The sequence below is a fragment of a genome, unplaced genomic scaffold (assembly GCF_019419815.1).
Source record: "Pyrus x bretschneideri cultivar Hongxiangsu unplaced genomic scaffold, Pyrus_bretschneideri_v1 Contig13, whole genome shotgun sequence".
NCBI classification, from domain to species: Eukaryota; Viridiplantae; Streptophyta; class Magnoliopsida; order Rosales; family Rosaceae; genus Pyrus; species Pyrus x bretschneideri.
The window spans coordinates 3768330-3790589 of NW_025999424.1; the positions used below are offsets into that span (position 1 = coordinate 3768330).

The 22260-nt window shown below is 39.4% G+C and overlaps 2 protein-coding genes and 1 non-coding gene across 4 annotated transcripts; 1 reads left to right on the top strand and 2 right to left on the bottom strand.

Moving 5' to 3' along the window:
- Positions 1 to 269: 269 nt before the first annotated feature.
- LOC103950984 lies at positions 270 to 8134 on the bottom strand. Its single transcript, XM_009362252.3, has 10 exons — positions 7870 to 8134; positions 6805 to 7082; positions 4893 to 6596; positions 4352 to 4811; positions 4068 to 4137; positions 2368 to 3932; positions 2176 to 2224; positions 1823 to 2070; positions 1573 to 1680; positions 270 to 1126 (listed from the first exon to the last, which is right to left on the bottom strand). Exons 2-10 carry the CDS (start codon positions 6956 to 6958, stop codon positions 898 to 900), a joined length of 4587 nt encoding a protein of 1528 aa, XP_009360527.2. The 5' UTR covers positions 6959 to 7082; positions 7870 to 8134; the 3' UTR covers positions 270 to 897.
- Positions 8135 to 10002: 1868 nt separating this feature from the next.
- Positions 10003 to 10075, top strand: TRNAA-UGC. The gene has a single exon. It is a non-coding gene; the product is annotated as a tRNA-Ala (tRNA).
- Positions 10076 to 10192: 117 nt separating this feature from the next.
- On the bottom strand, positions 10193 to 16877 carry LOC103951073 (alpha-amylase 3, chloroplastic-like). Of its 2 annotated transcripts, none has more exons than XM_009362356.3 (15): positions 16688 to 16877; positions 15921 to 16075; positions 15696 to 15756; positions 14109 to 15606; positions 13967 to 13998; positions 13565 to 13697; positions 13096 to 13193; positions 12747 to 12791; positions 12501 to 12606; positions 12037 to 12163; positions 11776 to 11891; positions 11483 to 11559; positions 11096 to 11230; positions 10863 to 10931; positions 10193 to 10789 (listed from the first exon to the last, which is right to left on the bottom strand). In XM_009362356.3, exons 2-15 carry the CDS (start codon positions 16067 to 16069, stop codon positions 10517 to 10519), a joined length of 2919 nt encoding a protein of 972 aa, XP_009360631.2. In that variant the 5' UTR covers positions 16070 to 16075; positions 16688 to 16877; the 3' UTR covers positions 10193 to 10516. The 2 variants fall into 2 exon arrangements, with proteins under 2 accessions (XP_009360631.2, XP_048434970.1); XM_048579013.1 differs by having other exon boundaries at positions 15696 to 15824.
- Between the last annotated feature and the right edge of the window lie 5383 nt (positions 16878 to 22260).

Sequence of the window (22260 nt, forward strand, 5' to 3'; positions counted from 1 at the left end):
GTAACCCCACAGAATTTTTTTCGTCATTTTCGTTAAAAATAAAAATATAAAACACTTTGGTGGATCATGAACGGATCAGATTCTGATGATGCAGACAGACAGACAGACAACACAAGTACTTTTCAAGAGAACAACAAAAGACAAACAAATTATTTTTAAAGTCCCCATGAAGTTGGAAGCTTCGGCAACCTTTTCAGATAGATTTTCTGGGTTCCCCCACCGAAAATTCAAAGGCCAAATTACAAGCATTTACACGTGACCAATCAGAATAAAGAAAGATACTATCATTAATGTCAGGAAAAAAAAAAAAAAAGAAGTTGAAATTACAACCAACTTTCATAATATTATTCAATTTTCCTAGCTAACTTGAACTGTTTTTCATCTTCAACATCTCAACTCTCTCTCCTGGTTCATCCAGCACAGCTTTATGCAGAAAAAGACCTGTGAAAACGGCGAAAAGAGCGGCGGAGGAAGAGAAAAAGAGAGGAAATGCGACACTGACAGTGCCCGTAGCTACCGGAGATTCTTGTATAAATTAGGTATGGCTAGATTAAAAACTAATTTATGCAACTTAGGGCAACTAAGAGACACATCCAACGACGATCCCCCTGCTACTTCAGGCACTCTACCTATTCTCCTCTGCAACTTCATCAAAATATACAAGAGAACCATATGTACTTTCTCAAAAATGACAACAATAGGTGTTGGTTCAAAAATGAACGAGCGGCCTTTGTTACTTGGGGTCGACTTCCTGCATTCCATCTTTTCAATCTTCTTTCTTCAATGCCAGCATATATGTCAGTAAAAGCGATCATAAACGGGTGCACGAGCGGGATATGGAATGCATATGGATGAAAAGGGGAGAGCATTCAGGCGGGAGGAGCACTCAATTCAGAATCACAGTGAAAGACAATGAACCCCTTCTGGTAGATGTCTTGGCAGTGGCTGTCCAGTGACATATCGTTGGGGAAATGGTTTTGGTGCAGTTGGAACTGTACCGGATGAAGAAGAGACCCCAGACGTAGCTGCTTGGGGGATATGGAACCTGGCAAACCGGTTGATGACGGAAAATCTTTCCAACTCCTGGCATTCCAGTCTTAAGTCTAGAATTGATACCTTGTCTAACCTGCATCATTAAAAGATAGCATGATTCATGATACAAAAGAAATTTAACTAAACGGCCGAAGACATAGTTCTAAGGCATAGTTCCAAAGATAGCTACATATACCAAATGTGGTTATTCTGGCAGATTGACAAGGCATAGTTCTAAGGATTTATCCAATTTTCGCAGGAACACATGCAGTTCTGAATCCAAAAGCACCTATTCTTTTTACCCTTAGAAATAGGGTAAGTACCTGACGTCTGACATAACTAACATCTCTGACTATACCAGAATTTGAAAAAAATGGTTGAGTGTACCCCTGTAAACTTCTAGCAGATTGCAGATCTGGTTATTAAGGAAAAAGCATACACAACTGAGCCTTAGTCCAACTGCTTACGGTCAGTTACAAGAAACATTTTTCTACCATTCATTCCCGATGAAGACTTCATGAACAGAAAACTTTGGCATACCTTAGTAAGTCATTTTCCAGCTTCTCCGATCTATTCATGAACTCTTCCACAGCTTTTGACAAGTATTGCTCATCAATATTTTCAGAAACTTTAGGCTTTTCCGCAATCCTACAAAACATTTGCAGAGGAATTAATTCTTAGAAGGCCAAAACCTCAAACCATACAACTCGAAGCACTAGAACTTTTTATAAACTTCATATTTAAAATCTCTCTCTCTGGCTCTCTCAAAAAACCATGAAAGGTGACTTACATATCACTGTCGTTCAGTGGCGCATGAATACTATTTCTTTTGCTGCAGGTCAGGGTGCATGCATCTCCTAATGATAATTTAGCAACAAAATATGTCACACTATCATAGTACAGTGCAGCATCTGCTGAGAGAATGGATGCTGGTGCAGGGCTGAGCAATTGCTGCAGAAACTGTGTTGTGAAGATAAGCCTTCTCTTAGATCGAAGGATCGGACGTCCATCTTCAATCATTTCAAATTCATGTCCAACCTGCCATTAAAAATGAACAACACATAAACACTAGGATCCAAATACCTGGGAAATTTTTTAAAGTGGAATGAATTGCATGGTTGACCCATTTAACTAGAAGCTCACTTTCTCAATTAGCCGATTGCATGCCAAGGCCCATTCTTGCTCTGCCATACTGCATAAACAAATGCAATTCAAAAGTCAATAAAAAAGCAGAAACGACCCAAGGGTTGTGCGCTTCAATGAACAAAGGAGTAACTCATCTTCTACACACCAAATTTGACATAAAGAAAATAAATGGGGAGCAATATTAAATACCCGACATCTTGAACCCTTTTGGAACCTTGTGTCACTTTGTGCCATGGTAGAAGTTCTGATGTTTCAATTTTGCGTTTCTTTGGTCTCACAATACCCATACTTTCATCAATGGCATCTGAAGGTAACACACAAGGATATATGAAGGGTTCACTTGTTATCAAATTCGTCGCTGTACTTGGCCAGTCTCTGTTGCTTTGACTAGCATTAGAAGCATCTATCTGTTCCACAGAAGAATGTATGTTTAGGCTCTGAGAAGGCTTCATGAGTGAGAACTGCCCCGTAGCAGGCCTTGCATCATACATTGGTTGCATCTGCCCATTTCTGAAAGTCCCATACTGTTTAAACCAGTTCGATGCCATGCTTAGATTCACCCGAGAAGTTTCACCATTATGAGATAACACATTATTGCCAGTAGATTGACTCTGAGAATCACTTTCACCAAATGCAACCATGCCTTGGGCTTGGAAAGCAGCTTGTGAAGAAGTTTTTACACTTGGACCTTCTCTTGCATCTGCCAGGAAACTTGGTGCATTGGAATTTCCAAGTGGCGATAACTTGTGAGCTGGTGTAGAATTCAGTTCACCATCATTGTTATGACCATAAATTGACTGCTGTCCTTCCATAGCAGTTACCTGTTGTACATCCAGATCCCTCCTACTTGGATCGGCCTCTTCATTCTTTGTAGCCTGCACTTGGTGTAGCCGGGAGTAGTCATGATGAAATCCATGTGAATGTTTTAAAGCATGGCCAAGAAATCCAAGATTTCTTGCAGAGGGAGCCAGGCCATTGTTGTTGCTATGTTGTATTCCACCAAGATCCTGCAGTTGCGAATGATTCAACAATGAACCAGAGGCAAAAGCACTAGGATCGGAGACATTCCTTACCCCTGTCTGTGAAGCATCAAGCATCCTCTCTTTCCCTTGCTGCTCTTGTGCAGAAATGAAGCCTTGTAAACTTGTAGAGGAATGGCCAAACTCGGATGACCCATATCCACCATCCTGGGTATTCAGACCATTTAGCTCCTTCGAAGCCAACGAAGTAGTTTCCATGCCAGAAAGATGTTGCTGACTTGGGTTATTTGTCCATAAACTCTGTGGCTTCACTGATACTCCACCCCGTGCAGGTATGCCTGACATAAAAGGAGGCTGAGAAACTGGAGCAGCTTCAAGAACAGGGAATTGTTGACCACCAGAGTTGACAAAAGACTGCTGAGAAATATCTTGAGTTAGAGCAAGGTTGGAAGGTGGATGTCTTGCAGCAGAACCAGTTAATGTTGTCTGATTAGATGGACCAGGTACATTAAACAGATGCTGCGTTTGAAGCTGATTCCTTGAAAATGTAGGACTGGATGTAATTTCTGCAATAGAGCTTCCATGCATATAGGATGCAGGGATGCTCGATTGTCCACCGATACTAAATTTATCATCCCAACGGGATCTTGGTGATGATTCATGTGATTGGGGCAAAGATTGAGAAGGGGACGGAGTAGACCAGGTCTGATTTTTCTCTCTTAAACTAGAATCCATTTGCATTTGATTGGAATTAGTAGCTGGTTGGATCATACCCTGAGAAGAGAAAAAAGTGTTTGAATTGGATTGTTGTTGAGATGGGGAAGCAAATTTCAAAGCAAAACCTTGAGAAGCAGAAGACTGATTGTAGATATGAGAACCAGAAGCTCCAGGAGTTTTTGCCTCAGTTACCTCAGATAATGGATTAAATCCAGAAGGGCCAAACTGTGCGATAGAACTATTCTCCTTCGACTGGTAAACCCTGCTAAGAAGATGAAGCATATTTTGAGTGTTGCGGTTAAGCCATCCAAAGATTCCACAAGAATATACAAAATAGAAGAGAGTGAATGTACAATAAAATTATATTGGAACAACGCAATAGTAAATATGCTAACGAATGCGAATATGTAAGGTAAATAATAAGGAAGGCTGCAGAGAGAATGTTTAATGTTCATTAGTATTCGAAAGAAAACTACCTTGTTTGTGCGGTCACACGCATGCCATTAGAATCCTCTGATTTCCGGTCATATGAGTTGTCCCTCTGGTAGCAATTTTGCTGCTGCTCATATGTTCCACCTTCCCTCCCATAAGAGTTACGCATAACACGAGAGCTGTCACTCATTTGACGCTGTTTTTCTCCAATGGCCTCATTATCCTCCTTGTTGCTAGATATAAAATGTTTCCCGTAATCAAGCTTATTATTATATTGGACTTGGTGACTGGTTTCCTGATGGACATTAGTCATGTGTGAATTTTGCACGGAATGAAAGTTAAAAATATTTGAATTTTCTCTGTTCCTGAGAGTATCCTCTGAGCCCAATTGTACTTGCTCCAATTGTCCAGTTGGTCTGGAAAATGAAGTTACCCTGGAATCACCTTCCCTATTCCACATATGACTCTCAGAGTTCCTATTGTACGTGCCTTCATTAATATCACCTGTCCAACAATCACCCACAATGTCAGGGAAACGTAAACAAGCATCATTTCCATTACAGGGTCAAAAATGAACAATCTTACCTTCTGGTTTACTGCTTTGACTGGTCCATATGCCGTCCAAACACATATGTGGCTGAACCTTCTGAGGGTTACAATCCAACCACTCGTTAGAGTTTTTGGGAGACTTCTGATTGGATTCATGAGATTCATCCTGGTAAATCCCTTCTCGATGCTCAGATGTGAATTGGATGTCTGGCTGCGGAAAGCCGGGGAAGCTAGAATTAACACTTGAGTCATTAAGCATGGGAAAAGGTTTTGAACTTAAGGAAGAGACACTCTGCAGATTGTTATCAGCCCAACTTCCTTGTTGGTTCTCATTGTCCACGATGTTTGAAGGCTGATTACCGGTTGACAGCTCGGTATTCTGAAAAGTCAAACCACTCCACTCCTCTTGTTGGCCAGTATCACTACTAGAAGCTTCTGCTACAGCAGACTGCATAAGCGCGCTCCAGCTTCCACTTTGGAGAGAAGGAAATGAACTTTCGAATGCATCTCCAAAGCCTCCAGCCCCAATATCACTGTGCTTTACCATAGAAGGATCCCAAGTACTATCATCCATGTTAAACAAAATCTTCTCTTCCATTGGATCAAGGGGAACCAAACCCTGTGAAGGGCCATGCTGCATTGTTTTTTGCTGAAAGGTTCCCAGCCAGCCAGCTTGATCTTGCTTTCCACTGAGTTCTTGAAGTGATGTATTTGTTTGCAAGGTATTCCCTAGCTGGAGGTTACCCAATGGGGATTCACAATTTGAACCCTGAGTAGTAACGTGTCCAAATACATTTTTTCCCTGAAAGTCTTGTCGGGATACGAAACCCCCTTGAGGTGAGCAAATCTGGTCCGGAGAAGCAGTCATACAATGATCACCTACAAAGGGATTACTGAAGGCTGATGACTGCATAGCAGGCTTCTGCATTTGATCATTAGCCTTGGTCAACAAATTTTCAGAATCCTGAGACATTGCCGGGAGATGGTACTGATTCATAGTCCCTCTTCCACTAGCAACAGGAGTACCATATAAAGATACATCAAACTGCTGAGAAGTAAGACCCATTGAGCTCAAAGTTTGACCTTGCTCTTGAGAAAAAATAACTCTATTAGAAACATTTTGTCCTGCTGGCGATCCACCCCGCTGCACCCAATTCATAAACATTTGTGGCGTATCATTAACGGGTGTTCCATTGATTAGTGGTGAAAAATGAACCCCAGAACCCTGCTTATTGATTGCAGAGAGCTGATTTACTGCATTATGTTGCCTTGCATCACCGAACTGTTGTACTTGCTGCTGCCTCTGAAGTTCTTGCAGTTTCTTAAACATCAGGTGCTGCTGCAACATCTGCATGTCATTGTACCCAGACTGCTGCATCGAGTGAAGCTGTGGAATGCCTTGTTGTTGTCCCCTCACAAGTTGTTGCTGCCTTCCAACGAAGTTAAACTCGCTGGAAGCTTCAGTAATTTCAGACCTTTCTGAATTGGTAGTCAAAGTGGGACTATCGCATGATGCATTTTCTTGCTCTGATTGAAGGAAAGATAAGCCTCTTGAGGTTAAAGTATGTGGAATGAAAACTGAGCTATCACCAAAAAACTGGCTTTCCTGCAAATCCTGCTGTCCAAGCATAAACTCATTCGTCTCCAGAAGTTGGTTTCTAGACAATTCCGGTCTCTGAGACAACTGTGAATAGTTTTTATCAAACCTCAAGGACTCACCGCCCCGTCCTCTCCCAGAATCTGCAAATACCACAACAGATACATTAGGGCATTCAAAAACACGAACTTCGTATTTAATACGTTACATTATGCAATTGTCCTGGGGGAAAATTCAAAGATTTATCCACTAATTGGGAAACAGAATGCGAACTCCAATGCAGACATGACAATCAAAACACAGAACCTATAAAGCAATCAAGAAGACCATAGAAGGTAAAGCCACTTATACCTAGTTGCTGTACATTACTCGTCTCTCTTTGTTTTCCCTGCCATTGATTATATATATGCGCAGGCCAATTACTGTCTGCAACTTGAGATTGACGGGAATAGTTGTCTAGCTGATAAAAATTATGGATCCTGCCTTCAATTTCGTTACCAGGCATTAAATTCCCAGGCACCAAATTTTCTCAGCTAATTGTTTCTGTGAAAAATAGCTACGACTATATATGAGACCATTATGCATACGGCACCCTTATCCCGCCAATTCTGGGCACTCTCCAAACTGTCCTGCATATTTCATTGGACAAATTGAGATGAGAACTACTGACAGACAATTTGACAAAAGACCAAATAATAAATATTGAAAATTTAAACACGAAAACCTGGAAAATACAGTTACATCAGATTTCAAATTCAAGCCGGTCTCATTATGGAGAACCGCTGAAACAGTTTGCCAATTGATACCCGCAACAACAAAGTTGCATGTGTCTTATTCGATTGCTTGCAAAATAAAATTTATGAGAGAGAGAGAGAGAGAGAGATCAAATTAGGGACTTGGATGTCCAGCTACAAGATTCAAACTTTCTCAAACATCTGAAATGAAAAAGATTCGAACTTTTCGATATTCACAGTTTCTTTTCAGCACCCGAATTTACGAATCTTACGAGAGTATGACAGCTAATACCAAAACATGAGAAAGATAGCAAATTCAGCAGAAAATTAAGTTAATGCGAACTCGGGATTTCAAAAAACAAATCAAAGACTAAACACAAACCACTTAAACTCTATAATTAAGCAACAGAAACCCAAATTAAATCAAAACCAAGATTCAAACTTTCCACCCAAAAACCCTAAAAAATCCAACAAAATCTTACCCAACAGCCAATGGAACCTCAATTCTCGCAAAAATACTAGGAAACCACCTGAATTTAACAAATTCCCAGGTAATTTGACTAAAATTACAAACAGAAGACCTTAACAGCTCCAACTCTAATGTCTCACTCTTACAAGCTAAAGCAACAGAGTGTGAACTCAAAACCACAAACGAGCAAAAACCAGAGATTTGGGAGCTCACGCTGTGATCCAAGCCAGGAGAATTAGGGTTCTTCAAAATCGCGGACAGTACGGCGCCGTTCTGCTTCTTCGCAGCTCCCAATTCACACAGCAGTTGCTTAAGCTCCAAAACGACGTCGCAAATGGCTATCTCTCTCTCTCTCCGGTACTGAAGTTTCTCTCTCTAGGACTGGAGGAGTGAGAAACCGAAATTCATTTTTCGGACCCGAAGTCGAAGATAAAGCGATCCAACCAAAACACCGCTCCGAAAAAATTGTCTTCCAACAAACACTGCAGAGTCTCAGAAGAAAACGCCTCCCCAGCCTCGGAATCCGAATCTCAGGTTCGGACAAGGTTCGAGTAACCGAACCTACGGCACGGGGTTAGAGGCGTTAGTGTGCTTCGCGGGTGTTGGTGTGCTGTGATCTTTCAACCGTTTGATCAATAAATTTGGATGATCGACGGTTGGCTTAGTGGGGAGACGTAGCAAGTGTGCGTCATTGCTTGTGGCTTTGAAAGGAAAAGTGGACGGGATATTCGGATTTCACGCGCTTTTGTGCACGCGTGGAGCGGTGCACTTTATTTTCAAGCCAAACTTTTGAGCTTTTTATTTTTTTTTAAGAATTTTGTAGATAATAAGTTTATATTATTTCTTATTTTTTCGGTTTATTTTCCCGCTGCTGGTTTAAGCAATCGAAGTGGGTATAAGAAATGACATATTCTCCGGATCTCTTTCATCAAGATCACGAGACCAAATGATCCGAACTCTTGAAATTTAATCTAACAGCTAAAAACAGAGGATCTCTTTAAAAGTTATAATAACTTTAGTTGTTTAATCAAATTTCAAGGGTCTGAATCACTTGATCAGATGGCCTAGGATCTCTTTCCTGGGTTTAATGGCAATAGATAAGAGAACAAGTCAACAATAATTGTGTTATTTGAGATAAACTTTAGAAGAGCGTATTTTTATAGTCGAGATAAACAACTTTAACATAAATATAATTTTGAATCAACCTCATTCCAACTCTTAATCAATTTAATTTAATTTATCTCATTCTAATTACAGAATAAAAAACGAGCCATAAGTGTTTAATTGTCTAGGGTTATTATAGGTTTGGGCCAAGCCACCTAACTTTCAAGGCCCAATAGTGAATAAATCGATAGATCAACATTCTTAGCAACTATGACTGTGGAAGAGAAACATAAAAATGCAACCATCTTTGGTCAATTCGTGTTTATGTATTGGTTAAGCTAAAACCAAAACATGGGTTTAACTAATCTGAGGACCAACTACGAAATGAAGCATGTAACGTTAGCTGAATCGAAAAGATGTGCTTTATCATGTAGTTTTATATTAGTTAAATCAACAATTTTTAGATGAGCGGAACTCAAACCTGACATTCATAACAGTGTACATCGTCGTCTTCTAGGCCCCAGTTGATTCTATCATAAAGGTCAATGATGGACAATAGCATTCTCATGAACACAACTTACAGGTGGACTTTTGTAATCATTGATGCATGTAGTAAACAAACTCAAAATGTTGATATCCACTACAGAGTAGCTACTGCTTTTTAGGCTTTGGCTATAGTAGAAGTCAATGATAGACACCGACCTTCTTCCAAACACTGCTTAAAATCGACAATTTAACCGTTAGTGCATGTATGATTCATAATTTATGAACAATGCGTTAGCAACGATGAAGAACATCTACATAACCAAGTTGTGTGATTGTAATATATAACAATTGTTTATGTAGTGGTAGAGTGGATTTTGATACTTCATAATATAGATAAATTTTTTAGTGTGTTGGGAACACAATTCGGTACATCAAGTGTTATAATATAGGTAGTTAAAATTTTTTTTCTTTCAAGTATCCAACTACTAGTATAACACTTAATGTATTTGATCGTATTTCTAACACATTAAAAAATATCTCCCTCGTTCATGCTTAAAGATAGTAGAGTATTGCAGGGGTTGGTGATAGAATTTCTGATTCTTAGTACACCTATCATGCCTCAATAACATTGATGTGGCTGAACCAGTACATTTTTAAATTGCCCCGATAGAGAGAGAGCACGTGATCGACGATTTTCGAGGGAAATTTTTTTTTATTTTTATTAATTATAATTTGTTTGAGTATAAACACTAAAACGGGGATGTAGCTCAAATGGTAGAGCGCCCGCTTTGCATGCGGGAGGTACAGGGTTCGATCCCCTGCATCTCCAAATCTTTCAGTTTTTATGTATTTTTTTTTACTATTTTTCTAAAATGATCAGTTTTGCTGCTCTCTCATGCCCACAGGAAGGAGAGCGATTGGGTGTCGGACAAGTATATCAACATGTTATTGACCATGCGACATCATTTCATCGGAGAGCATTGCATGTCGTTAATATTGCTTCATATGTTTTATACATGTTTGAAATGTTTGTGAATCTAAATGAAAAGTAAATAACGATGTGACATCATTTTATCAGGCGGTTAAACAATCTAAACCTAAGAATTCCCCCACGAACACAAATACACACAAAAAACCACGTAAACGGAGGCAAATGTGGGTGAACTTATTTACACACCCATCTATTTTGCACTTATTTCTGGTGCCAAGAAGTTACAATTATAAATTAATCCCAGGTTTTACAAGTATATATGTATCCATTTGAATCGGACTATTGTCGTACCCACAATTTATAATCCGATCCTTTGTCAACAAACGTCTGCCAGCTCCCTTCCAAGTGGTTTTCCTTCGACAGATTCCAATCGAAATCTCCAAGCTTCATTACCAGTGTATCACCTATCTGTGCAACGTAGCCTTCATTGTTCGCGTGGTATATCTTCACAGAACTCCGGCAATGGATCCCGGCCCTTCTTCGAGCATCTATTAGCTCGGTTAGGATGTCATGGAGACCAAAGTCGTATAAATGGTCATAGAAAATGACAGGCTGCAACAGAGGTAAAGATTGCAAAGTTAAATAGCAGCCATTTGTAGTGGCAACTAAGGGATTAAGAACTCACTGTTCCAGGATGCGTCAGGATGTAAGCGTATCCCTGCGTAAGCTTATCTCGCGGAAACGGCCAATGGCCCTGAAATAAAATCAAAGAAAGTTCCTACATTAGGCTTCTAGAACTTAAAAACCAGTAACTGGCTTCTTGTGCTTAGTTAATGGTACAATAACATCGTATTAGGGGTATTTGGGTTCAGTGCTCGTGTGCGTGTGCGTGTGTGTGAGAGAAAAGGGAAGAGAGACCTGTGTTGATCCTGTGTCGTGGTTCTCCAAAAACGTGACAGCACGAGAGGGCCACCATCCCAGAACTCCAGTTGGTTTACCTTGAGGATCTATTAACCTCCAGTATTGGTTATGAAGAGCGGAGTGGAGTATTCCCTGAAAAATGCAATACTAAGTATGTATTGGGCTAAATATGCAGCCACATAACATAAATTTCACCATTACGTAAATTATCAGATATAACTCTCGTTTTTATTATAAAAAGATAACAAAGGTTTGACAAGCAAAACCATATCAATTATCACACTACTTTTCAAGTTTTCCCCGTGGCTCGAGTGACATTGTTCTTAGCCTTGTTTCTGTGAGTCAAACTAATGTAGGAAGTAGCAGATGCAGTCTAGCAAGTACCTTTGTTGTGACATCAAATGCAGAGGAAGTACCGCCTGTGGCATTGATCCAATTAACAATTCGTTGCCGGTGAGCATCTACAGAACCAGAAAAGTTAATTTTTTTTGTTAAGTTCACCGTGCTAAGAAAAACAGTAATCATATCGTTGCTTCTGGCCACAAAGGAGTTTTACTAAGTTAAGGAGGCATATAATAGAATCTCGCAGTTAACAATATTGTGGTTATCTTCTTTGTTATTGTTCTATCTTCTTGTTCAACGTTATAAATTCAAGTCTAGGGTTCACAAGTTCATACCTTGATTGTAACACAAATTTCCATTTTCATAATCTAAGCTGTCCCAATATTCTCCAATAGCAAATGCAGGAACCGAAGCTTCAATATATTCTTTTACATAGGTACCCGAAAAGCCTCTGGAACAATACAAAAGGAGTTAATCACATGCTATAGATTAAAAGGAGAAAGAAATTTCTAAAGATTTCAGACATCTGCACATTGGGTCAAACTAAGAAAAGACCTTGGGCCTTCGCCCCGCCCCCAAAAAGAAAGCACTTTCACCTTACGAAGTCAAGGCGCCATCCATCAAAACCAATATCACTTCGAAGCCAATTTAGCAACTCCTTTATGTCATTTCTTACAAAGTCCTTCGAATGATCAATATTGGGTGCTGCATGGAATATATCCCCTACACACAGCATTAACAGCAGATGAGCACACGGGTAAGCTTAAAATTTCGGCAGCCTCTAAGACATGCATATACTGGTAAAATTCATGAGGTTATCCCAACATTCCCACACTGATGTGGGGTGGTAAATATCATGTCTTGTTCAGGTCTGAACTGTTTTAGGTAAACTAGACCAAACAATCAAGACCAGAAGTGAAGCGTAGATTATGTCTTATAGACTCTCACCCTTTCCATCTTAATCATAAAGTCGATTGGAAGGGATTCTAAAACAATCAAAACGATGAACCCTTCCAAGGATCATAAAATTCAAACAACAATCAAAGAAAAAATAAAGTACCACTTGAAGGATTTCCTTGGCCCTGAAAATTTGGATCATCACAAACAATTGCTTCAGGCCCCCAAGCAAGCTTCCCACCAAAAATGTTCCAAATGCCATTTGGACTCTGAAATCGGCAAGAATGTGAGTTTTACCAAGAGGAGTGACAACACATATGACCAACCGAGCATGCAACATGAAAATAATGATCTAATGTCATAAAATACCCTAAAGTTTTGAAACAGGAACAGTAAATCAAGTGTTTACCTGTTTATGTGCACATCTATGATTTAGGACAACATCTCCCAGGGCCTGCTCGCAGTAAAAATACGTTACTAATCCAACACGACTATTCACATGATAATCAAACAGAAAAAAATTAAAGCAGATAATATTCCTATACATATCCACGGCATCATTCTCACTTGGCCCCATGATTTGATTATCCAAAAACGATTTCTGTTTTGAGCCTATGACGAGCCAAATTCACCTTCTTAACAACTTTTACTTTTTTGAACAAAGAGAACAAAAGAATAATAAAGGAAACCTCTTATCAAACAAAAAAACCCATTAAATAGTTCAAGAATTGACCTTCGATGCCTAAGATTATACATACCAGAAGATCGTGGGAATGCATTTCCTGAATGCAGTGTTTAAGTTCATCCACGGTACCATACGATGAGTTCAAATTGTACAGGTCAGAAGGCATATAACCTGCAGGACATTCATATTGGTTACAAATTCTGTACAATTATTGAAGAGCCGCAAACTTCATCAAATCATGTTTTAATGCCACCAAATATACTAATGCAGGTCCTAAGTATATTTCTACAGATAAACACACACATGCAGGGGACATGTTAACACAATACAAATATTAAGAACATAAACAAAAGAAATGTACTTCAGACAAGATAAGTTGTTAGGAGTGCAACATTGTTAATAACACCTAAACGGTATCATTGCCATCCAGAATGATTATATGCATGCACAGGAATATCTAAAAAAGGCATTAATCTTGCTATATTTAAATTCGATTACAAGACAGATAAAAAAAAAACAAAGTGGACGAGGAAGAGATGAACCTTGAGGAGCAACAGATTCTGTTGGTGGTGGCAACCACACTGCCGTTACCCCAATTTTTGATAAATCAGCAGCTTTAGGAGCTAAGTCCAGGTACCACTGCCTTCTCCAGCTTTCCCAATTGAAGCCTTGAAACTTCAAAAGCAATAGAATAAACAGTCGGTAGAAGAAACAATCTAGGAATTGCATCTTTATCCCGTGTAAAACAATCAAATATAGGGAGGGAGGGAGAAGGAGCGGGAGAGAGAGAGAGAGAGAGAGAGCAGGAGCATTTTGATCGAAGTAAACTTGAAAACCTTTAGGGGAAAAACTTGAAAATCTAGTCTTGCATAACCAATCTTCACTACAATTGGGATGACATATTGGTATTTCAAGTTTCAACCAACGGGTATGAAAATACATACCACGATTTCATGTCCGGTTCCAGTTCCTGGCTCTGCATTGAAGTCAATGCACAATTTCAAGTCAGATACAGGCCTTGTTTGGGAATTGGGACACATGTTTTCTCGGTAACATTAGCAATTTTGCGAATACAAGAAAACTAACCTAACTTTGTTTGTTCCTCAGTGCTCTGCCATTGTATGGTCTTCCTCTGAAGAACGTGCTCCAAAGCTTTTCGTTTCTTTTCTATTGTTTCTTTCTCACGCACATGCTCAATAAGTGTATCACCCTCCTTTGGCTTTTCCTGAGCTATAGACCATACTTCATCAGGTTTGGGCAAGTTCAAAGATCTGAACTTTGAACTGGAGGCTTCAGCTACATCAATCTTTCTTGGTGGGAACCTGGGACGGATAGTACGAATTTTCCTAGCCATCCATTGAGGTATCTCTCGGCGAGGACCATCACTTAAAAGTTTCCATTTCAGTGAATCATCATCTGTCAAAAGATCTATCCGTCCACCATTAACAACATAAATGGAATCTTCATCCCCATCACCCAGCGGTCTTTCCTTCAACAACAATGATTCTGCCATTTCTCCTCTCTGTCTCCACATCTTTGTAGTAGCTTCAGATGCCTTCAATGATCTTTGCAGTGCTTCACATCTTCTCAAGTATGCGTCATCCTTCGAACGTGCCATTTCTTTGGCAGCACCAATAGCATCCATAATGCTTTGCAACTCAGCCTTGAAAGCCTTGGAAGAAGACGTCTTTCTTTCTGATGAATCTTTCTTCATTTTCTCCAACAAAGACATAATTTCCTCCTCTTTCTGGAGAGTATTTTTCCTGCTTGATTCCTGAAATTCAAGCAATGATTTCTCAGCATCATTAGCTCGGAGCTCAAACGCATTTGCATGTGCATGGGCCTTTTCCAACTCCAACTTCAACCTATCAATGTCACTTCTTGTAAGCAACGACTGAGATTCTAAATCATTTACGGCACCCTGTAACATCATATTTTTTGACTGGAGGGAAGCAAGCTCATCCAGTGGACTCATACCTTCAGTATATTCTAATACTGCTTTTGATGCATGCTCACCAGCTTTTTCCGCCACATCCAGTGCCTTCTCTATTGCAAGTTTTGACTGTTCCACAATTGACAATATACTACCTTCTGTCACCTCCTTAATTTGTTTTTCGATCTGATAAGCTGCTTCAGCAGCTGTAGTTTCTGCTGCTGAAACCCTCATCTGGGCATCTTCTAGAATGTGAGATGTGGCCTGCTGGAAAGCAATTTCCGCTAACTTTTCTACTTGTACCGCAAGTTCAACTGCATCCTGTTTTGCAAGAACTAACTTAGATTCTAAGCTGAACTTCTCTTCAACAGATTCCCGCAGCTTCTGATGGAACCGCGACTTGGCTGCCTCGAGTTCTGCAATAGCCAATTCCTTGTCGTGCAATATGCTAGCAACATATTCATGTTCTTTTCCCTCGGAACAGGCCAACTCTTCAAGCAATTGATCTCTCTCTTTCTCAGTGGCTTCTTGTTTAGCTTGGGCCTCCAAAAGACCATTTCTAGCTGTGATTAATTCATCTTCTTCTATATTCAACACTTCACTACTTCCTGAAGTATCAAACACGTCGGTAAAAGTGTCATTGGAATCATCCTGTCATAAAAATCAGAAGCCATGAGTCGCAAAAACCGTGAATACTATGAGGAGAGATACATCATTCCTTTAACATGAAAAGACATTACCATGCTTGAAAAAATATTTGTTCTTGATTTACATAACCAATGCGGCGTGCAGAAAAGGTTCCTGCACGAATTTCATTTTGGTCATGATATTGAAAACGCAGCCTTCACATAACTTGCAACAGTTTCCGCCTCACGTAAAAGAAGGAAACATAGTAAAATGTCAACAAACAATACAGAAATGAAATTACAAATTCACATGAGCATCAGTGGAGAGAAATTACACACTTTTTTCTGTTCGAATTAGTTCTGAAGACAAGAGGGCGAAGCCCCAGGCTGCATAAACTCGTATCATACTTGCAATGTAGACCTGAAGATGCAATGGGGCAGCGGTGAATAACCCCAACTGCCATTTCAGGCAATGAAATTGTATTCATCTCTTCCTGCAAGGAATTCAAAGTTTTGATCTTTACCAAGATACCAGGCACATAAAAACATAAACATAAATAAATGACGTTGTACCAACGAAACCCAGGTTCTACAATTTAAGTTCCACAATTTTCAATTACAAGTAAAATTTAAAAAATAAACACAGAAAACTTATTTCATCAAATTAATGAGTAAAAAAAGGCGACCGAAGCCAACAAAGCTTCCCGCTTGCGAGGGTGTAGCGAACGTCTATTGTACGGAGGCTTACCTTGCTTTGCAAGGGACTGAAAGGAGAAATCTTCACTTCAAATTGTTTGATTTTACAATAAAATATTACAAACAAAAAAAGTAAAAATATGATTTTTTCCAAGAAAACCCAAATTCTATAATTCCAGGTTACATAGTATTCAAGTAAAATTTCAAAAATTCAAGCAACAATAACCCAGAAAACCAAATTCATCAAACAGCGTGCATGTGTACATTAACGACCACAGAACATTTTACATCAAATTTTCACATCAAACACTTGATCAGCCGATTTGATCCATTTTTTTTCTTGAGATTCCCAATAAATTTATGCGCAGAAAGAAATATAATCGTATATAAAAATGTATAGATATAAAAACCTGATGGAAAAATGGTGGAGCTAATCTGAAAGGAACTTGAGAGACCCCATGATTTTGGGAAAGATAAGAAAAATGGTGGAGAATTTTTAGTGTGGATGGATTATTGGATTATTGTATTAGGATGCGAGAGAGAGACAGAGCAGAGAAATAGGGGGAGAAGGAAATGCAATGGCGCGCAGACTGAGCGGCTTCGAATCAAGCTCGGGGTTCCCTTGTGTTTGACCATCCTTGTAATGACATTAATGCCCCTCGATTATTTGTATGCATCTTCACAAAGAGACGGATAAATATTAATGGGTTAAATAGTTAGATAAAAAAAAAAAGAGGAATCGGAGGGGGTTGTGAACTTGATTGCAAAGAGAAGGACAATTTTCCTTAGGTAATTGACCTTCCAATGAATTAAGGACAATTGAGCGAGTCAAAATTTAGAGTCTATAAAAAAGGGTCTAAATATTAACTTCACATAAGTTGTTTTACTATTGCACGTGAGTCTGAATCAAACTATTAAAAGTTCATGTTTTAAATAAATTATTATTGGTTAAAATTAAGTAAATTTGAAGTTTTAAAAATAGCGTAAGTGTACAATGAGCACGAAAAATGAAATCGAAATGACACACAACAATGTAAATTTTAAGAGACTTTTTTAGTTACAGAACACGACAAGTAAGAATTGATTCGCAAGATTGAATCAAAATTTTAAAATTATTATTTGATGCAACTAGAACTGTTTCCAAAGATAAAATGATTAAAAATATCTATTAGAATAAAAAAATTAATAAAAAAGTTCCTCAATGATCATGGTAATTAATCAACGATTTTGAACAACATGAGGAAGAAACTGAAGAAATTGTGGTAGAGAATCATCTCAGAAAAATCTTTTTTCTCGAGCAATTAGAATGCTACTCCCCCTGCTCAAGAACTCAATTCATTTCTTTAGGAGTCAAATTCTTGATATCGTGTGAGCATCGATTGAAAATTTGAGAGAAGTAAACATGTAATTAGAGTTTAAAGTATTTATTAGTTAATACGAAAATTACTTATATTATCACATTAATGATATTTTAGTCATATTGTAGGGGTAGTTCAGTCATTTTAAAGGTTATGCTCACACTCACGGGTTCCCACGAGCACACACGGACCCACCTGGAAAAGCACGTGCACTTTTCCCAAATCTGACTCCTCTTTTTAGTTGAAGGCTGTGTTTCGAGTCAATGCTTTTCTCCTTTAGGTGGTGTCTAAGTAAATTCAAAGCACCAAACACTACCTTATTTTCCTGGATTTTGCTTCAATAATACCTATGAATCTATGATGTGATTGTAATTGAAAACAAACGATTTAATATTTATGAAGTTAGATATAACGGTTAAAAGTTAAAACGCTTGTATTATTGAATGATACGTATCATTTAAATTTAAACATAGTTTCTTTAGATTAATCAGGTCTTTAGAATGCTGGTTTTGAAGTTTATTAGATTTGGAGAAACCCTCTTATTTACAATTTATAGATCACATCATATCGAACGAGTGAAAAACTTCAACTATGCATAAAAAAGTGACAAGATACGAATCTCAACAGGCCTGCAAAGTCAACAATCTCAAAAGGTCGATCGAGATGAAATTGATTTGAGATTTTGGAGATGATCTTTTTTGACGTTGAATATATGTGCCGATTAGCTTCGCGGCCAGTCATGTGGATACCTTCATTACAAGAAAGATTTCTTGGCATACAAGGAAGGTTTCTTGGTTGTATTTTCTGCTGCAGTTTTTCAAGTTATATTTGCTTTCCTTCTGCTTGTTAATTATGTTGTTAACATTACTTATCCTCACTCTTCCATGGTTTACTTACCGCAAGCTGATCGCGATGATCGAAACATATAACCAGACGATGATCTCCTCCGAACAAAACACACAATTATTCGAAAGTCAAACTTCAGAAAGACGTTTAGGGATACTTGATCATCTACGGTGTCTTCCGAGTATGCCATTCTTGGAAAGCCAATGTTGATAATTCGACGTTTCATCATGGGGAGACACAAGGATTATCCATGAAGTAAAACGTAAATTCTTCTTTTGTTAACATTATTGTATTGGATTTATTACATTAAGATTCTAAAAAGTACCAATGTGTCAACAAGTCCTATACAATCAATATATCTCCTCACCATGCATGCACCTTCTTGACCTCGCGGAAAATACAACAAACCCTAAGCCAAGCCTAAGATCTCGCGGAAATTAAAGAAACAATATCACAGGCCTCCTATTCAGCCCGATGAATGTTGTCAATGATGTAAACAACGCACAGACCGACTGCGATAGCGAAAAATACGACACAGTAGGCCTCGATCGCCGGAGAAATGAAACGGGTAGGAGTCTTGATGGGGCGGACGATCGGCCTTCGATTCCTTGCATCACCGACCGTCTCCAACGTACACAGGTGTGAATAACTGCTGGCAATGAATTCCCCCAAGTTGTCGAAGCCGAGCGCTTGGTGATCGATTTCAAGGCCGGTCTGGAAACGGAAATCTTGTTTGAGAGACGCCAGTGGATATCCGTCACCGTCGGCCCAACTTCTTTCAGTCCCCGGGAGTCGGTTGAGCAGACTGAGCAACCACGCCTCAAAGTAAAGCAGCCATTCAGGTACCGGTACGGTGGCCGCAGTGGCGGTGGCTTCCATGATGTGCAAGAAGCACGGAAAGAAGAGAAAGCGATAAAGATAAGGAAAGAAGATATGAGAGAGAAAGAGAGAGAGAGAGAGAGAGAGAGAGAAGAAGGCAGATATCTAGAGGGTTTTTGGGAAGTTTTGGGAAATTGAGAGAGGATTAAAGTTGAAGGGCCAGTGTGCTATGAAGAACTATGAAGAAATGAACTAGCTATGTAACTGCTATATATATATTCTCTCTCTCCAACTCACTCACTCCCACTCACTCTCTCTCTCTCTCTCTCTCTCACTCTCACATTACACTGATCGGTTAAAACCGCCTCTAACAAACTTATCAACGGAAGTCAACCGCCTAACATGTTAACGGAAGTCGCTGTCCAATAACACTCAGCTTTTGTCTGCAGGGGTAAAATAGGAACTTGAAAATATATTGGGATTGGGTAGGAAGAGAGATTTAATTGGTACAAATAGAACCTGTAACTAATGAACCGAACTCTCGCGCCAAAATCCATACCCTCCCCTATGGGTGGCAATTTCAACCCAACCCATTAACCCGATCCAGCCCACCCATTTAAATCTACATTTGGGAGGAGACTTAACGGATCAAGTTGTTAACATTCCACCTTATAAAAAAATGAACTTTAACGAAAAACTCCGGTCCTATTCACTTTAACGAAAAATCATATTTTTATACTAAAAAGTCAATTCTGGTACTATTTATTTTACCCTTTATTTTATCCTTATCGTTAAAATATAAAGTTTTCAATCCCTTTTCATTTATTTTTCTCGTAAAAAATGCGGTTTGAGCATAAGCTCAAACATGATTTGAAGGTCCTAGCTACGCTATGCATTCAATATAAAATTGGACTTGTTGATCACTCGTTTTTTCTAGTTGGTCTCGCGTGAACACGCAAACTCGTTACCTTCTGTTAACTAAGGGTGCTTTTGTAAATTCGTTAAAACAAAAAACCTATTCTCCTCTCCTGTTGATTTCGATTCTCAGACTTACACAGTTACACTCCTCAAGTCCTCCTCCAACTCAGGGCAATCCAGGCTCCCCCTTCCCTTCCCTGAACTTTTTTTTATGCCCCTAAAGACTTACAAAATTCCCAAATATGAACATTAAATTCGAGAATTTCATTAAAGCATCTTACATGTGATACATATATTACAAGAAAGCATACAAGGAAAGTTTCTTGACTGTATTTTCTGCTGCAGTTTTTCAAGCTATATTTACTTGCTTCTGCTTGTTAATTATGTTGTTAACATTGCTAATCCTCACTCTTCCATGGGTTACTTACCGCAGGCTCATCGAAACATCTTAGCATACGATGATCTCCTCCAAACAAAATCACAATTATTCGAAATCCAAACTTCCGAAAGACATTTAGTGACACTAGATCATCTTTGGTTTCGTCGAGTACATATGCCTTCTTGGAGAGCCGCTGTTGATAATTACATGGCAGTTGCAAGCAAAACTCAACCTCCGTGGCGTAATCTACGCTCTCCTCGCTTCTCCCTGTACAAGAAGACGGGATTGGTCGCGCTTCGTGGCGTCCTGAGGGTTTTCTGAAAACAGCTCGGTGTTTCAACTTCTTACTGCCTGATCATGATCAGGAATATATCTGTCAACTATTTCTAGAATCTAATTTGGAAATCTTTAAACAAATAGACGGTTTATCATGAGAAGACACAATCATTACCCACTAAGTAAAACGTAAATTCTTCTTTTATTATTTTTGTATTGGATTATTATTACATCAAGATTCTAAAAAATACCAATGTGTCAAGAAGTCCTATACAATCACTATATCTCCTCACCATGCATGCACCTTCTTGACCTCGCGGAAAGTAATACAAACCCTAAGCCAAGCCCAGCCTAATAAGCCAAGCCTAGCCTAATGAGCCTAGCCTAGCCTAAGATCTCGCGGAAATTAAAGAAACAATCATCAGAGGCCGCCTACATAGCCGGAAGAATGTTTTTGATGATGAAAAAAGCGCACAAACCGACTGCGACAGCAAAAAGTAAGACACAGAAGAACTCGGCGGCCGGAGAAATGTGACCGATAGGAGCCTTGATGGGGCGGATGATCAGCCTTTGATTCCTTCCACGGCCGACCGTCTCCACCGTACAGATGCGAGAGTAACCGCGGATAATGAATCCTCTCAAGTTTTCGAAGCCGAGCGCTTGGTGATCGATTTCGAAGCCAGTCTCGAAGCGGAAATCTTGTTTGAGAGACGCCAGTGGATATCCGTCGTCCCAACTTCTTTCAGTCTGGCGGAGGCGGTCGAGCAGATTGAGAAACCACACCTCAAAGTAAAGCAGCCAGTCAGGTCTCTGTTCGGTGGCCGCAGTGGCGGTTCCTTCCATGATGTGCAAGAAGCACGGAAACAAGAGAAAAGCGAGAAGGAGAACGAAAGAAGATGAGAGAGAAAGAAAGAAGATGAGAGAGAGAGAGGCAGAGATGTAGAGGGTTTCTGGGAAGTTTTGGGAAGTTCAGAGAGAATCAAAGTTGAAGGCCAGAGTGCTATGAAGAACTATGAAGAAATGAACTAGCTACGTACTGCTATATATACTCTCTCTCTCTCACACTCTCCCTCTCTCTCTCTCTCTCTCTCTAATAACACTGATCAGTTAAAACCGCCTCTAATTAACAAACTTATCAACGGAAGCGAACCGCCTCTAACAAACTCATCAACGGAAGTCGTTATCCAATAACACTCGGGCATTGTCTGCAGAGGTAAAATAGGATCTTCAAAATACTGGGATTGGGTAGGAAGAGATATTAATTGGTACAAATAGAAGCACCCGTAACTACTAACTGAACTCTCGCGCCAAAATTCATCCCCTACCCGAGAAGGGGTGGCAATTTCAACCCAACCCCATTAACCGGACCGGACCCAACTCATCCGTT

Excerpts from the sequence above, each read along its gene's own strand:
- LOC103950984 (XM_009362252.3), bottom strand. The coding sequence starts at position 6,958 with ATGCCTGGTAACGAAATTGAAGGCAGGATCCATAATTTTTATCAGCTA. Across the intron at positions 2,225-2,367 it reads AAAAGGGTTCAAGATGTCGG|TATGGCAGAGCAAGAATGGG; the intron begins GTATTTAATATT and ends TTGTTTATGCAG. Across the intron at positions 1,127-1,572 it reads CTGGAAAATGACTTACTAAG|GTTAGACAAGGTATCAATTC; the intron begins GTATGCCAAAGT and ends TTAATGATGCAG.
- LOC103951073 (XM_009362356.3), bottom strand. The coding sequence starts at position 16,069 with ATGAATACAATTTCATTGCCTGAAATGGCAGTTGGGGTTATTCACCGC. Across the intron at positions 12,792-13,095 it reads TGCATTCCCACGATCTTCTG|GCCCTGGGAGATGTTGTCCT; the intron begins GTATGTATAATC and ends TACTGCGAGCAG. Across the intron at positions 10,932-11,095 it reads ACGACACAGGATCAACACAG|GGCCATTGGCCGTTTCCGCG; the intron begins GTCTCTCTTCCC and ends ATTTTATTTCAG.